We start from the raw sequence: 17,439 nt of genomic DNA, 5'->3' as shown, positions 1-17,439 counted from the left end.
ACCAACCAGATTCTACTCATCTTCTAGAAGGTGCTAGTAAAATGTTAATAGCTAGAAGATTTATTTTAACTAGTCAGTGCCACACACTCTAACCCACATGTAAGGGCTGCAGTGTCCCCCAGATAGATGCCAGAGGAACTCTGTTCTTCCTCTACGGCCACGATTGCCATTTATACTTTCATAACGTACTTTACTGAGGGCCAATAGAGTCCTACATGACACTACCATTCATCCAGATGTGCAGCTCTAGATCACATATGGATGTCCTACATGACACTACCATTCATCCAGATGTGCAGCTCTAGATCACCTATGGATGTCCTACATGACACTACCGTTCATCCAGATGTGCAGCTCTAGATCACATATGGATGTCCTACATGACACTACCATTCATCCAGATGTGCAGCTCTAGATCACCTATGGATGTCCTACATGACACTACCCTTCATCCAGATGTGCAGCTCTAGATCACATATGGATTTCCTACATGACACTACCATTCATCCAGATGAGCAGCTCTAGATCACATATGGATGTCCTACATGACACTACCGTTCATCCAGATGAGCAGCTCTAGATCACATATGGATGTCCTACATGACACTACCATTCATCCAGATGTGCAGCTCTAGATCACATATGGATGTCCTACATGACACTACCATTCATCCAGATGTGCAGCTCTAGATCACCTATGGATGTCTCTGCGGGCGACAGCCCTAAGCACAGGTTACCAACTTCTGCCCCAGCCTAGGGCACAATCCAACCTCCTGGTAACACAAACCAGCATTTCTCTAGCCACTGAGGGGCCACAAGCACCTTCTCCAGAGAAGCGGGGTCCCTGGTTCCTGGCTAAGTACACTGATAGTAAATGTAAGATACAAGCAATGGTGGGATGGTACAGATATGTAGCCTGTACTTACAGCCCTATGTCTGGGATCTGGACTCCGGCCTCTATCAGCTCTCCGGTCTCTGGTGGGGGTGACGGATCGCCGTCTGTCCGGGGTATGCTTTGTGGTATCCATGTGTTTACGTCTCTCCGTGTTGCTGCTTTTGCGAGGACTGCTCCTTGACCTATGAATGAGGAGATGTGTGAGGGAAGGTAGCCCTGAGCATACAGACCACCCTAACGTGGCAGATAACAGCGCTACCTGCTGCCGGAGCTTCTGTCCGAGGAGGAGGACACACGTCTCTCTTTAGAAGAACCACTGCATGAAGAAGGGAAAGAAGGGACGTGTTTAATGATGGCACAGCTGGGACACACCAGGCCGTCTGCCCTGTCACACTCTCAAACACAGTAAGTAGAGCAGTTACTCAGAATTACCTTCTAGTCTTCTTGTCTTTAGCTTTGCGTTTGATTTTCGGGCTGGACGACCTGGAAATAAAAAGTAAAAGATTCACAAAAAAGTAAAAAAAAAGAAAAAATGAACAAAGAGAAAAACTGCAGCATGCCATGTTCTAGCGGGGAGGACTCATTCTGCATGAGGAGAAACCACGCTAGTTCTTCATGCACCCGTATGGGACAAGAGGGTCCTTCCTGCATAAACTGCATTATAGCAGCACATGAAGTTCCACCAGAACCTCATAGGTAACAATGTCCCAACACGTGTGTGACCACGTCTGACATATACCTCACCTGTGCTTCCTCTTCTTAGAATTTGATGAAGACCTGTAAGAAATATAAAACAGAGGGAGTCAATATACAAGTGGTGTAATCAGAGGGAGGGATCCTCTACAGCCATGGCCAAAAGTTATGAGAATGACACAAGTATTGGTCATCACTAAGGTTGCTGCTTTAGTATTATTAGACCTGTTTGTCAGATGTTACTATGGTATACTGAGGTCACATTACAGTATACCATAGTAACATCTGACACTTATGTAATGCTACCTCAGTATACCATAGTAACATCTGACACTTATGTAATGCTGTAATGTTACCTCAGTATACCATAGTAACATCTGACACTTATGTAATGCTGTAATGTTACCTCAGTATACCATAGTGACATCTGACACTTATGTAATGCTGTAATGTTACCTCAGTATACCATAGTGACATCTGACACTTATGTAATGCTGTAATGTTACCTCAGTATACCATAGTAACATCTGACACTTATGTAATGCTGTAATGTTACCTCAGTATACCATAGTAACATCTGACACTTATGTCATGCTGTAATGTTACCTCAGTATACCATAGTAACATCTGACACTTATGTAAAGCTGTAATGTTACCTCAGTATACCATAGTAACATCTGACACTTATGTCATGCCTGTAATGTTACCTCAGTATACCATAGTAACATCTGACACTTATGTCATGCCTGGAATGTTACCTCAGTATACCATAGTAACATCTGACACTTATGTCATGCTGTAATGTTACCTCAGTATACCATAGTAACATCTGACACTTATGTCATGCCTGGAATGTTACCTCAGTATACCATAGTAACATCTGACACTTATGTAATGTTACCTCAGTATACCATAGTAACATCTGACACTTATGTAATGCTGTAATGTTACCTCAGTATACCATAGTAACATCTGACACTTATGTCATGCTGTAATGTTACCTCAGTATATCATAGTAACATCTGACACTTATGTCATGCTGTAATGTTACCTCAGTATACCATAGTAACATCTGACACTTATGTCATGCTGTAATATTACCTCAGTATCCCATAGTAACATCTGACACTTATATAATGCTGTAATGTTACCTCAGTATACCATAGTAACATCTGACACTTATGTCATGTCTGTAATGTTACCTCAGTATACCATAGTAACATCTGACACTTATGTCATGCTGTAATGTTACCTCAGTATACCATAGTAACATCTGACACTTATGTCATGCTGTAATGTTACGTCAGTATACCATAGTAACATCTGACATTAATGTAATGCTGTAATGTTACGTCAGTATACCATAGTAACATCTGACACTTATATAATGCTGTAATGTTACCTCAGTATACCATAGTAACACCTGACACTTATGTCATGCTGTAATGTTACCTCAGTATACCATAGTAACATCTGACACTTATGTCATGCCTGGAATGTTACCTCAGTATACCATAGTAACATCTGACACTTATGTAATGTTACCTCAGTATACCATAGTAACATCTGACACTTATGTAATGCTGTAATGTTACCTCAGTATACCATAGTAACATCTGACACTTATGTCATGCTGTAATGTTACCTCAGTATATCATAGTAACATCTGACACTTATGTCATGCTGTAATGTTACCTCAGTATACCATAGTAACATCTGACACTTATGTCATGCTGTAATATTACCTCAGTATCCCATAGTAACATCTGACACTTATATAATGCTGTAATGTTACCTCAGTATACCATAGTAACATCTGACACTTATGTCATGTCTGTAATGTTACCTCAGTATACCATAGTAACATCTGACACTTATGTCATGCTGTAATGTTACGTCAGTATACCATAGTAACATCTGACATTAATGTAATGCTGTAATGTTACGTCAGTATACCATAGTAACATCTGACACTTATATAATGCTGTAATGTTACCTCAGTATACCATAGTAACATCTGACACTTATGTCATGCTGTAATGTTACCTTAGTATACCATAGTAACATCTGACACTTATGTCATGCTGGAATGTTACCTCAGTATCCCATAGTAACACCTGACACTTATGTCTTGCTGTAATGTTACCTCAGTATACCATAGTAACATCTGACACTTATGTCATGCTGGAATGTTACCTCAGTATACCATAGTAACATCTGACATTAATGTAATGCTGTAATGTTACCTCAGTATACCATAGTAACATCTGACACTTATGTCATGCTGGAATGCTACCTCAGTATACCATAGTAACATCTGACACTTATGTAATGCTGTAATGTTACCTCAGTATACCATAGTAACATCTGACACTTATGTCATGCCTGTAATGTTACCTCAGTATACCATAGTAACATCTGACACTTATGTCATGCTGGAATGTTACCTCAGTATCCCATAGTAACATCTGACACTTATGTCATGCTGGAATGCTACCTCAGTATACCATAGTAACATCTGACACTTATGTAATGCTGTAATGTTACCTCAGTATACCATAGTAACATCTGACACTTATGTAATGCTGGAATGTTACCTCAGTATACCATAGTAACATCTGACACTTATATAATGCTGTAATGTTACCTCAGTATACCATAGTAACATCTGACACTTATGTGATGTTACCTCAGTATACTATAGTAACATCTGATACTTAAGTAATGCTGTAATGTTACTTCAGTATACCATAGTAACATCTGACATAAAAGATCCAATAACACTGAAGCAGTAAACTTTGCGATGCAAATACTTGTGCCATTCGCATAACTTTTGGCTGCATACACACACACGTTCAGTGTAATCATACAGATGTTACAGGACAGAGGGAGTGTTATAATAAAATTTATATATATACACACACACACACACACACACACACACATATCCACACATAATATATATTATGAGATATGGTGAGAGCTTACCCTTGTTATCTCTATTTCTACGAAGTCCATAGGGTATCCACATGATAACTTGGAGTATAGGCGATGGCGACAGACATCGGGCACCTCAGTTAATTTTTCAGCCTCCCAGGATGCACTGGGGTCCCGCTCCTATACCCCGCCCCCTAGCCAAGGCAATCCAGATACGCAACAAGCCGGAGGAGGAGAAAAAAGAGAGAGAAGAAAGTCTGGAACACACAAGAATCACATTCTCACCAGAAGGAGACGGAAAACCGGTGACCAGAGCAAAGCCCATCTGCAGCACAGGTGCGACAGGGCGGGAGTCCTGTGGAACCCTATGGACTTCGTAGAAAGAGATAACAAGGGTAAGTTCTTACCATATCTCATATTTTCTACATCAGGGTCCATAGGGTATCCACAGGATACCTTGGGGATGTCCCAAAGCAGTATCCTTTAAGGGTGGGGACGCTCCTGTGCTGAAAGGAGAATCCGCCGCCTGAAGGAAGCATCCTGAGAGTATCAAATGCATAATACCTTACAAAAGTATGGACAGAAGACCACGTGGCTGCCCTGCAGAGCTGAACAGCAGAGGCACCACGTCGAGCTGCCCATGAAGGACCCACAGACCTAGTGGAATGAGCCCTAACAGAGGATGGAACAGGAAGGCCTTCATGAATATAAGTCTCAGAAATCGCCATACGAATCCACCCTGCCAAAGTTTGCTTCGTGGCAGGCCAACCCTTCTTACGGAAACCATATAGGACAAAAAGAGTCCGACTTTCAAAACGAATTGGTACGGTTAACATAAATCCTTAGAGCATGTACCACATCCAAGGAGGTCTCACCAACCGAGAGGTCTGGGGAATTAAAGGCCGGCACAATGATTTCCTCATTAATGTGGAACTAGATACCACCTCAGGTAGGAAACCAGGGCGAGTGCGAAGCACCTCCCTATCCCTACGGAAAATCAGAAAGGGAGGGAGACATGAGAAAGCCCCCAAATCTGACACCCTTCTGGCTGAAGCAATGGCCAGAAAAAAAACAAACAAACAAACAGTCTTAGCTGTAAGCCATTTTAAATCCACTGAGCCCAGTAGTCCACATGGTGGTCCTTGGAGAGCCCTCAGGACCACAGCCAAATCCCAAGGAGCCACTGGTGGAACAAAGGGAGGCTGAATACGAAGTACACCTTGCATAATGGTGAGGACATCAGGAGAGTAGCAATCCTACGCTGAAACCACACTGACAGGGCAGAAACTTACACCTTCAGGGAAGCAAGGCGAAGACCGTGATCTATACCCGCCTGTAGGAAAGCCAAAACCCTGGATATCCTAAACACCTGAGGATCATAGCCTCTAGGGCAACATCATTCAAAAAAAGTATGCAACACACTGTTAGTGTTCACTCTAGCTCCGGCGGCAGGCAGGCAAACGTTGTGCCCGAAAAGGGGGCATGGCCATGAAAAGGGGACGTCTATAAGACACGTCCCCTTTTCGTCATACTTGGGGGCGTGCCCGGCACTTACAGACACACCGGGCAGCCCACAAGCGCTGCAGATAGGGAGAATAGATGCCGGGCGCACGCGCACGGCGTCTATTCTCCGGCGGTGACCGGGTCACCGCACATTTCTCCACCCGCAGGACGCAGTGAAGACGGCACCCGCAGCCTGTGAGGGCAGGGCGCTTTTTGCCCTCCTTCTGGAGGGCAGAGTGCTTTTTGCCCTCCAGAAGGTGGGCAGGGCGTCGCGCCCCGCTAAAACAGCTTAGCGGGAACGCTACACTGTGGTAAATTCTTGCAGAAGCAGGCTTTCGAGCTCTGAGCATGGTATTAACTACAGAGCTGGAAAAACCCCTGGACCTTAAAAGGGCCATCTCAACAGCCATGCCATCAAAGACAGATGACCCAGGTCTGGGTAATGGCAAGGACCTTGAGACGATAGGTCCGGACGTTGAGGCAACAGCATCGGAGTGTCTATGGAGAGACTCTGAAGATCTGAGTACCAGTGATGTCTGGACCACGCTGGAGCTATCAACAGGAGCATGCCTCCTTCTTGCTTGAACTTCCGAAGTACTCGAGAAGGGAGAACGGAGGGAAGAGATACGCAAACTGGAAGGTCCACCGGACAGACAGAGCGTCTACCAGAAGAGCCTCCTCGTCTCTTGTTCTGGACCCGTACACAGCTTGTTGTCGTGTCAGGAGACCATGAGGTTTATCTCTGGAAGGCCCCACTTGTTCACTAGGGATTAAAACACCTCCTGGTGAAGAGACCATTCCCCTGGATGCACGTCCTGACGGCTGAGGAAGTTGCTTCCCAGTTGAGGACTCCTGGTATGAACACTGCCGAGACGGCTGGGAGAGTGCCTTCCGCCCAAGCCAGAATGCGGGACACCTATGTCAGGGCCACCTGAATAGCTCTAAATACCGCTCGAAGTACCAATATGTTGATTGGAAGAGCAGATTCTCCTGTCAGCCACCTTCCCTAAAGAAGTGTGCATCTGTCACAGCCCCCCCAACCTCTGAGACTGTCGTCCATAGTCAGGAGTACCCAGTCCAAGATCCAAAAGGGGCGTCCCTTGTTGAGGTGGGACGTCTGTAACCACCAGGCCAGAGACAGCCATACCTCTGGAAAAAGCACCATTGTCAGTGTCTTTATCCAATGGGGCAACCCATTCCATCTGGAGAAGATCAACTTCTGCAGAGGTCTGGAGTGAAAACTGGGCATAAACTACCATGGTGAACTTCGACACCATGGATCCCAGTAACCTTATTGCCGAGTGAAGGGACACTCGGCGACTGAAGATAAATATGAATCATTGCCTGTAAAGCAGAGATCTTTTCCTCTGTCACAAAGATCCTTCGTTGTCTGTGAGGAACCACTTCCAGTTTATCAGCCAGCCGTGATTCTGCAACACAAATATTGTCCGTTGTAGATGGCCCTGAAGTACCCCCATAGGCCCTGCTAATAGCAGCAGGTCGTCCAGATAGGGTAACAGGCGGACCCCCTGCATCCTCAGGTGGGCTGACATAACCTTGGTAAACACCCGAGGAGCCGTGGAAAGGCCAAAGAGCAGTATCTGAAACTGGAAATGTTGATTGACCACTGTGAACCCGAGGCACCGCTGGTGAGCTTAAGCAACTGGGACATGCAGGGAGGCTTTCTGAATGTCCCAGGACACCATAAAATCCCAAAGGCTCCATAGCCAATATGATGGAACGCAGGGTCTCCATCCTGAACCAAGGGACCCTCAAAGACTTGTTGACGGACTTGAGGTTGAGAATAGGCCGGTAGGACCCATTGGGTGTCAGAACCAGAAAGAGGTTGGATGTAAAACCCTGTTCCTCTCAGAGGCAACGAAACAGGCACTCTAACCCCCGCTTGGAGCATAGAGTGCTTTATTTTCTGGAATTCCAGGGCCTTGTCTTGAACTGACTGAAGGCCCGTGGTGGAAAACCGTCTGGAAGGCCTTCTGCGGAAGTAGAGGTCGTATCCGTGAGAGACAACTTCTCCTACCCAAGTGTCTGTAGTAGTCGGATACCAGCACTGGGCGAACTGAAGAAGTCGGCCTCCCACCCTGGGGTCCCCCAGGGGGAGGCCCGTCCCGTCAGACTTAGGGCTTACCATCAGATGTGAAAGCCGGGCGTCTGGCACACCAAGCATGTTTCTTTGGCTTGGTTAGTCTACTTGGCACCTGATGGTCTAGGAAAGGACTGTTCTCTGGACTTACCCTGGGCCCAACAGGGCCAAAAAGGACAAAGGACCTCATTTAGAGGCAGTCGCAAAAAGCGATCACTCTCTCTGAATGAGGGCGGGCGCTTCTATTTTTTTTGGTGCGGCCTCCTGGTCGCAAGCTAAGCTGTGGGTTACCACCCACAGCTCAGCTAGCGACAAGGATGATGGTCGCGACCATTGGGGCTTGCGTCCAGACCCTAAGGTTGGGTCTGGGCACTCGCAAGCCCCAGGGAGCTTTCTGCTCTGATGGAGCAGGAAGCTCCCCACTGACATCACTGATGTCAGTGCGGCCGCCCACAAAACGGTAGGCGTTCCTTAATCAAATCGACAGCCGCCCCTTTTATAGCGAGCTCTGGAGCGAGAGAGTTTCTCTCTCGCTCCGGGGCTTGCGCGTGCGCAGTGCGGCCGCTGCGCGTGCGCAGGGCCACCCATCGACCCGGTTGCGAGCACATCGGTGCTGGCTACTGGGTCTGAATGACCCCCAAAGTCCCAGACACTGAAGGAACTTGGGCCGATTGTTGGCAGCAGCTAAATCGGCATGTCTAAGTGCTCACAATTTCATTCAGATCTGGGCCAAAGAGGACCTCACCATTAAAGGGTAAGCATTCCAACCCTTTCTTGTAGTCTGCATCAGCTATCTATAAGTGCCACCACAGGGAGTGCGCGCCACCACTGCTGCCGAGGAAATTCTAGAAGTGAGGAGGCCTATAACTAAGGCTGCCTCATTAAAATATAAGGATCCAAGAGCATCTGCCCCTTGTTCCATTATCTGGCTACCCAGCTTAGTCATAGCAGCCTGTAGGTCATTATATACACCTTATACACAGCCTGCAGGTCATTCTATACACCTTATACACACACAGCCTGCAGGTCATTCTATACACCTTATACACACACAGCCTGCAAGTCATTATATACACCTTATACACACAGCCTGCAGGTCATTATATACATCTTATACACACAGCCTGCAGGTTATTATATACACCTTATACACACACAGCCTGCAAGTCATTATATACACCTTATACACACAGCCTGCAGGTTATTATATACACCTTATACACACAGCCTGTAGGTCATTATATACACCTTATACACAGCCTGCAGGTCATTCTATACACCTTATACACACACAGCCTGTAGCTCATTCTATACACCTTATACACACACACAGCCTGCAGGTGATTATATACACCTTATACACACACAGCCTGCAAGTCATTATATACACCTTATACACACACAGCCTGCAAGTCATTCTATACACCTTATACACACACACAGCCTGCAGCTCATTATATACACCTTATACACACACACACAGCCTGCAGCTCATTATATACACCTTATACACACACACACAGCCTGCAGCTCATTATATACACCTTATACACACACACACAGCCTGCAGCTCATTCTATACACCTTATACACACACACACAGCCTGCAGGTCATTCTATACACCTTATACACACACAGCCTGCAAGTCATTATATACACCTTATACACACACAGCCTGCAGGTCATTCTATACACCTTATACACACACACACAGCCTGCAGGTCATTCTATACACCTTATACACACACAGCCTGCAAGTCATTATATACACCTTATACACACACAGCCTGCAGGTCATTCTATACACCTTATACACACACAGCCTGCAGGTCATTCTATACACCTTATACACACACAGCCTGCAGGTAATTTTGTACAATATTTTCAAACATTTTGCGCCTTAAACAAAGTGTGTGTACATTGGGCCATCACAAAGTGAAGGTGTCACTATCTCAATCACGCTAAAAATATTCCATATTTTGGAATATTTGGATATGGGAGATATATACACATCCGCACACATCCATATATACACACACACACACACACACACAGTGTAATCAGACCAATGCTGGGCCATAGAGGCGGAACTACCTGTGTTTTCGGGACCTTTTCTCCCGGTGACTGGAAGAGCGGCTGGCAGACCTGAGGGACACACAATGAGATATAAGAACGATAGTCCCTGGAGTGTGTACATCACCTGACGCCAGCTGCTTACTTGTACTCTGCACTATTCCATAGGGACCGTAGAGCAACAATCATCACAGATCATTCCCAGGGGAGCCCAGGGAATGGACGCTTGCCAGTATCACTGGGCATTTCATTGTTGTGCAAGCAGACTGGGTGTTACGCATTCAAATCGCCATCTAGAGCGCCTTGCCCCACCTATACACTCAGGGCTCGCGCTACCGTTTTTGGGGCAGATTATAAATTACCCAATGAGGAGTGTCATTATTCGTATTTCGACTTAATGGTCACACGGCTAGTTCATGGTCACACGGCTAGTTCATGGTCACACGGCTAGTTCATGGTCACACGGCTAGTTCATGGTCACACGGCTAGTTCATGGTCACACGGCTAGTTCATGGTCACACGGCTAGTTCATGGTCAGAGCAGCACTACACTGATTGTCACTGCTCAGCTTCTGGGCTGAAGACGGTCCTGTAATGTAATAGTGCCAGTGCCACACAGGGCAGTTTAGTCACCACTGAGGTTTAGAACACTTATATGCACAACCCAATTAGTACTGTAACATAAATAACAGTTTCACGTTTGTTAGCCGACAACAATGCAGAACGTGCAGCAGGCACTTCTATGGTTCAGGACTTGTAATGAAACCGTATAGATCAACCATTAAAGTACAAAGTTCACTTTTGGAAGAGTCCCCAATAACCCAGCTACTCCCTCATGTCCCAAGCACTGGCTGCATTTACTAGTGTCCCTGCTGACCTCACAGCTTCAGGTAAAGAGAAGACCCTTCCCCTTAGCTTTAAGGGGGTACAGCATACAGATGATACAGCAGTCTTGATCTCCACAAAGATATCCATCCATAAATATATATATACACACACATACACATTTTTACCAGGCACACAGTCGTCTTTTATGCCACTCCAATACACATTATCACAGGGGGTAAGTCCACCCTGTGGTTTCCAACCAATCACCTTAAGGGCCTGTGCTGGCCACATGCACGTGTAACATTGACCCCTATGGACAGTGGTCACTCCCCTGTGCCTGACCACCCTTAGAGCTCAGCACACCCACGGCTCAGTCCCATCTGCAAGGGGCAGAGTTTCCCCGCCAAAACCGACTTCCAGGAATCTGCAAAGGGACCAAACCTGCCACCTCTGCCTGAATCAGAGCTCCAGAGGTGGGCAAGCAGGGTACCTGGGCACAGAGGGAAAGCCCTTTTGGAGCTCCCTGAAAAGAATTGTCTGGCTGCATTGGCCAGCGTCCTATGCATCTCCTCCTACCACTCTCAGGCATGAGGCTGCATAGGGGGACAGTTTATTTTTCTGGAAGGGGGTGCTGGGGGCTCCAGCAGCCCACTGAGGACTCTGGATCCCCTGGACATGCTGAGCAGCCCCCAAGCGCCGCTGTCACGGTGAATGGATGCGCACATGCGTCCATTCACCGGTGGTGACCGCTGCCCCCAGGCTGTTTTAGCGGGGAGCCACCCTGGAGGGCAGGGTGCTTTCTGCCCTTCAGAAATAAGGCAGGGCGCGGCGCCCCGCTTATACAGCCTAGGGGGAACACTACTAACACTAATGTGCAACTATGGAGATTGCACGGCTGTATGCTGGAATTTATGCATCGGTTAGAAATGGTCAGGCACCGATTACATCCTCCAAGCCATGTACTGTGTCTATAATGATGCTTTACGGCTGTAACATCAACGTATATAAGAGCAGCAGTGCCTGGTGCATGCACGATACATATAATGGCACATCTAGCTCACATGTACATAGGTTAGTAAGCCATTATATAGAACATTTGCCTTGTACAGGAAACCAGACAATCCATCCATTTGCATTTAAACAGGGAAATCCAACTAACGCAGGAGACCATGTCCCCAGCCCCCCATAACGTCTGTGGCTTCTGAGTCACTACAGATCAGCAATACCCCCGTGACTCCTCCGTGCCTCCATATACTGCAGACACTTACCGGCCTCGGTCCTTCTTTTTCTTCTTTTTCTTATGTTTGGATGGAGTTGGAGAGGGAGAGCGTGAAGTGTCAGAGCCGTCTACTACACTGCAAGACAAAGCGACAGAGGACAGAAAAATATATGTATTCCTCTTTGTGCTGCCCGAACCCCCAACATCATGGCGGTTACTGCACAGGAGAAGTGAAACACAGAGCTGCTGGGAGCTGGAGGGGCCTGCATACCCACGTACACTACATGGGTCAGGGGGCGACACCGTCAGGACTCCATTCCCGCCCATGCACTCGTCAGCAAAATAGGAAACACAGACAGTGATTGGATGCAAGAGGCCCTGGCGCTCACATAGCACGCACCCACGTAACTGGGCGACATCTGCAGCAGGTGGTGGCTGTATTAGGAGGGCGGAGCTTCGCTGACAGCAACAGGACTGAGATACAGGGTCAGTGATATCACCAATACAGGTGAGAGTCCTAAAGCTATAGCAGGGGCTCTGACTGCAATACACTGGGTCCAGCGCTTCCTCAATATTCCGTCTTAGTATATGGAATACTGAGTATGGGATTTTTCTGTAAGTTAAATTAAAAACCTAATCTAGCTTTTCTGTTTATATTGTTGCATTAAAGATGTGGCCTAACCCTGCAGAATCGTGCATGTGTCTACATCTCGCAGGCTACTAAATAAGGGCCCCCTGCTTATCTTCTAGCACTACAGACATCGGGTCTGCTCGGCATGCATTAGGTCAGAGTGTTTCTGAGGCTGGAGACGCACTATATTTTGGGGAGGAGGGGGCCAGCCAGTGCTTAGTAACAGTGTTAGAGGATGTGGGACAGACGCATACAGCAGCGCTCAGCTCACTCACCTGTATGTCTTCTGCGGTTCCTGCTGCTTAGCGGCTGCTCTGCGGTTTGGGTCGAAGCTGCTTCCATCCACGTAGCTGTCGCTGATCCCAAAGGCAGCTCGCAGACGCTCGTTCTTCTTCTCGTTCGCCTCGGCCAGCTGGTGAGTCTCTGAAAGGCTGGAAAGGTGAGGAGTAAGGAAAGGGCTGGCCAGGACAGGTGCTGGAAAGTGAAGGACAGGCGGTGACAGGACACTTACTTGGCTTTAAGCTTCTCCCCTTCCTTGATTGCAGTCAGGTCCTTCTCTTGCAGCATGAGTCTGAAGGTGGCCACCTTCTCCTGAATCTCAGCCTCGCTGTACCTGGAAGAGAGAGAGTGTGTCAGCGGCTGGTGCCACGGAGCAAGGTACTGAGCGCCCAGAAGAGACATATTACCCCTGCTCCTCCATCATCTCCTCCAGCTCCAGGCATTTCAGTTCCACTTTCCTTTTCCTTTCATGGTCCAAGATCTCCTGGTTGGGCTTCTTCACCAAGAGATTCTCCAGTTTTTTCAGCTCTTCCTCAGACTTATAATCCGTCCGGTCCTTCTTATGTCTGACCGATGACAGGTTCCGCTGGACGTAACCATTTGTACCACTGCCTCGCGGGGTCGGTAGCCCAATTCCATTGTACATTGTCCTGGCGTTAGGGCCTGGAGAGAATAATAGAGGAGTCGTAGCTTAGATGACATTGCTTATACACCTAGAAAGTGCCTGCGGGACCTCCCTCACCACCCTGGAATCACCTAGTCCAACCCAGGGCCAACAAAGACCTCCCAGGGCCATCCAGATCTCCACCAAAGAACTTGTAGACCACACTTGGGCCACCCAGACCACTCGACCTCCCAAATCACCCAAGGGCTAGCAGATCTCCAGGGCAACCAAGACCACCCCAACCTCCCAGGGGCCAACAAAGACCTCGCAGACCACCTTTGGGCCACCTGACTTCCCAGTTCTCCAGGGCCACCAAGACCACCCCAACCTCCCAGGGGCCACCAAGACCACCCCAACCTCCCAGGGGCCACCAAGACCACCCCAACCTCCCAGGGGCCACCAAGACCACCCCAACCTCCCAGGGGCCACCAAGACCACCCCAACCTCCCAGGGGCCACCAAGACCACCCCAACCTCCCAGGGGCCTCCAAGACCACCCCAACCTCCCAGGGGCCTCCAAGACCACCCCAACCTCCCAGGGGCCACCAAGACCACCCCAACCTCCCAGGGGCCACCAAGACCACCCCAACCTCCCAGGTGCCAGCAAGACCACCCTGACCTCCCAGGGGCCACCAAGACCACCCCAACCTCCCAGGGGCCACCAAGACCACCCCAACCTCCCAGGGGCCACCAAGACCACCCCAACCTCCCAGGGGCCACCAAGACCACCCTGACCTCCCAGGGACCACCAAGCCCACCCAGATCTCCGGGGCCTCCAACACCACCCCAACCTCCCAGGGGTCAACAAAGACCTCGCAAACCACCCTTGGACCACCCAAACTACCCAGATCTCCGAGACCACCCCGACCTCCCACACCTCAGAAGCTCCGAGCACCCCCCGGGCCACCCTGCCCCCAGCAGCCCCGGAGCCCGTATGACAGCTGGCAGTGGCGGGGACGTGACACGTTACTAGGCCGGGGCAGCGCCAGCACTGACCACGCCGATCCCGGCCGCTGCACACGGTCCCCCCGGGCGGATAGAGCGGTCACTGTCCGGGGCCGCGGGCCGGTTACCTGTGCGGGGGCCCCGGGTTCCGGTTCCGGTCGGAAGGCCTGACGCGGGGACTGATCGCTGCGACACTCGGAACGGCGCGTGCACCGTACGTAACCTGCGTCACCAGCGTGCTGTACGTGCGGGGCGGGGCCTCTACCTGCCCACGTCACTTTCCCAGGCTGCACCGCGCGGTCCTGACGTCATCATCAGAGACACCGGGGATACCGGAGAGACACGTGACGTCATGTTACCGGCAGAGGCGAGAAGGGGAAAACGGTTTCCGGGTTTTGGGGGTCCCTGGTCTCTCAGGGGATGTACGGGGGATGGGGTCCCTGGTCTCTCTCAGGGGATGTACGGGGGATGGGGTCCCTGGTCTCTCAGGGGATGTACGGGGGTCACTGGTCTCTCAGGGGATGTACGGGGGATGGGGGTCTCTGGTCTCTCAGGGGATGTACGGGGGATGGGGGTCCCTGGTCTCTCAGGGGATGTACGGGGGATGGGGTCCCTGGTCTCTCAGGGGATGTACGGGGGATGGGGGTCTCTGGTCTCTCAGGGGATGTACGGGGGATGGGGTCCCTGGTCTCTCTCAGGGGATGTACGGGGGATGGGGTCCCTGGTCTCTCTCAGGGGATGTACGGGGGATGGGGGTCTCTGGTCTCTCAGGGGATGTACGGGGGATGGGGTCCCTGGTCTCTCTCAGGGGATGTACGGGGGATGGGGTCACTGGTCTCTCAGGGGATGTACGGGGGATGGGGGTCCCTGGTCTCTCTCAGGGGATGTACGGGGGATGGGGTCCCTGGTCTCTCAGGGGATGTACGGGGGTCACTGGTCTCTCAGGGGATGTACGGGGGATGGGGGTCTCTGGTCTCTCAGGGGATGTACGGGGGATGGGGTCCCTGGTCTCTCAGGGGATGTACGGGGGATGGGGTCCCTGGTCTCTCAGGGGATGTACGGGGGATGGGGGTCTCTGGTCTCTCAGGGGATGTACGGGGGATGGGGTCCCTGGTCTCTCTCAGGGGATGTACGGGGGATGGGGTCCCTGGTCTCTCTCAGGGGATGTACGGGGGATGGGGGTCCCTGGTCTCTCTCAGGGGATGTACGGGGGATGGGGTCCCTGGTCTCTCTCAGGGGATGTACGGGGGATGGGGTCCCTGGTCTCTCTCAGGGGATGTACGGGGGATGGGGTCCCTGGTCTCTCAGGGGATGTACGGGGGTCCCTGGTCTCTCTCAGGGGATGTACGGGGGAAGGGGTCCCTGGTCTTTCAGGGGATGTACGGGGGTCACTGGTCTCTCAGGGGATGTACGGGGGATGGGGTCCCTGGTCTCTCAGGGGATGTACGGGGGATGGGGTCCCTGGTCTCTCAGGGGATGTACGGGGGATGGGGGTCCCTGGTCTCTCTCAGGGGATGTACGGGGGATGGGGTCCCTGGTCTCTCAGGGGATGTACGGGGGATGGGGTCCCTGGTCTCTCTCAGGGGATGTACGGGGGATGGGGTCCCTGGTCTCTCAGGGGATGTACGGGGGTCACTGGTCTCTCAGGGGATGTACGGGGGATGGGGGTCTCTGGTCTCTCAGGGGATGTACGGGGGATGGGGTCCCTGGTCTCTCAGGGGATGTACGGGGGATGGGGGTCTCTGGTCTCTCAGGGGATGTACGGGGGATGGGGTCCCTGGTCTCTCAGGGGATGTACGGGGGATGGGGGTCTCTGGTCTCTCAGGGGATGTACGGGGGATGGGATGGGGGTCCCTGGTCTCTCAGGGGATGTACGGGGGATGGGGTCCCTGGTCTCTCAGGGGATGTAGGGGGGATGGGGGTCTCTGGTCTCTCAGGGGATGTACGGGGGATGGGGGTCTCTGGTCTCTCAGGGGATGTACGGGGGATGGGGGTCTCTGGTCTCTCAGGGGATGTACGGGGGATGGGGGTCTCTGGTCTCTCAGGGGATGTACGGGGGATGGGGTCCCTGGTCTCTCTCAGGGGATGTACGGGGGATGGGGTCCCTGGTCTCTCTCAGGGGATGTACGGGGGATGGGGTCACTGGTCTCTCAGGGGATGTACGGGGGATGGGGGTCCCTGGTCTCTCTCAGGGGATGTACGGGGGATGGGGTCCCTGGTCTCTCAGGGGATGTACGGGGGATGGGGTCCCTGGTCTCTCTCAGGGGATGTACGGGGGATGGGGTCCCTGGTCTCTCAGGGGATGTACGGGGGTCCCTGGTCTCTCTCAGGGGATGTACGGGGGAAGGGGTCCCTGGTCTTTCAGGGGATGTACGGGGGTCACTGGTCTCTCAGGGGATGTACGGGGGATGGGGTCCCTGGTCTCTCAGGGGATGTACGGGGGATGGGGTCCCTGGTCTCTCAGGGGATGTACGGGGGATGGGGGTCCCTGGTCTCTCTCAGGGGATGTACGGGGGATGGGGTCCCTGGTCTCTCAGGGGATGTACGGGGGATGGGGTCCCTGGTCTCTCTCAGGGGATGTACGGGGGATGGGGTCCCTGGTCTCTCAGGGGATGTACGGGGGTCACTGGTCTCTCAGGGGATGTACGGGGGATGGGGGTCTCTGGTCTCTC

General features: G+C 50.7%; 1 protein-coding gene across 2 annotated transcripts in view; it reads right to left on the bottom strand.

The window, feature by feature from the left end:
• LOC148431122 (uncharacterized) overlaps window positions 1–15,001 on the bottom strand; it is a 101,531-nt gene extending 86,530 nt beyond the window's left edge. Inside the window, exons 1-10 of one of the 2 annotated variants that reach the window (XM_088466317.1) lie at window positions 14,896–15,001; window positions 13,567–13,822; window positions 13,392–13,493; window positions 13,156–13,311; window positions 12,299–12,385; window positions 10,225–10,275; window positions 1,640–1,672; window positions 1,328–1,378; window positions 1,155–1,211; window positions 927–1,077 (exon numbers count right to left, since the gene is read on the bottom strand). In XM_088466317.1, coding sequence (XP_088322443.1) covers window positions 927–1,077; window positions 1,155–1,211; window positions 1,328–1,378; window positions 1,640–1,672; window positions 10,225–10,275; window positions 12,299–12,385; window positions 13,156–13,311; window positions 13,392–13,493; window positions 13,567–13,805 — 927 coding nt within the window. In that variant the 5' untranslated portion in view covers window positions 13,806–13,822; window positions 14,896–15,001. Of the gene's footprint in view, window positions 1–926; window positions 1,078–1,154; window positions 1,212–1,327; window positions 1,379–1,639; window positions 1,673–10,224; window positions 10,276–12,298; window positions 12,386–13,155; window positions 13,312–13,391; window positions 13,494–13,566; window positions 13,823–14,818 lie in introns of both variants that reach the window. The other variant, XM_088466318.1, reaches the window with a different exon arrangement.
• Between the last annotated feature and the right edge of the window lie 2,438 nt (window positions 15,002–17,439).

Source organism: Taudactylus pleione, unplaced genomic scaffold (genome assembly GCF_031769625.1).
Source record: "Taudactylus pleione unplaced genomic scaffold, aTauple2 ptg002781l, whole genome shotgun sequence".
Taxonomy (NCBI): Eukaryota; Metazoa; Chordata; class Amphibia; order Anura; family Myobatrachidae; genus Taudactylus; species Taudactylus pleione.
The sequence above is the reverse complement of the archived record's forward strand: the minus strand, read 5'-3'. Positions and strand labels throughout refer to the sequence as shown.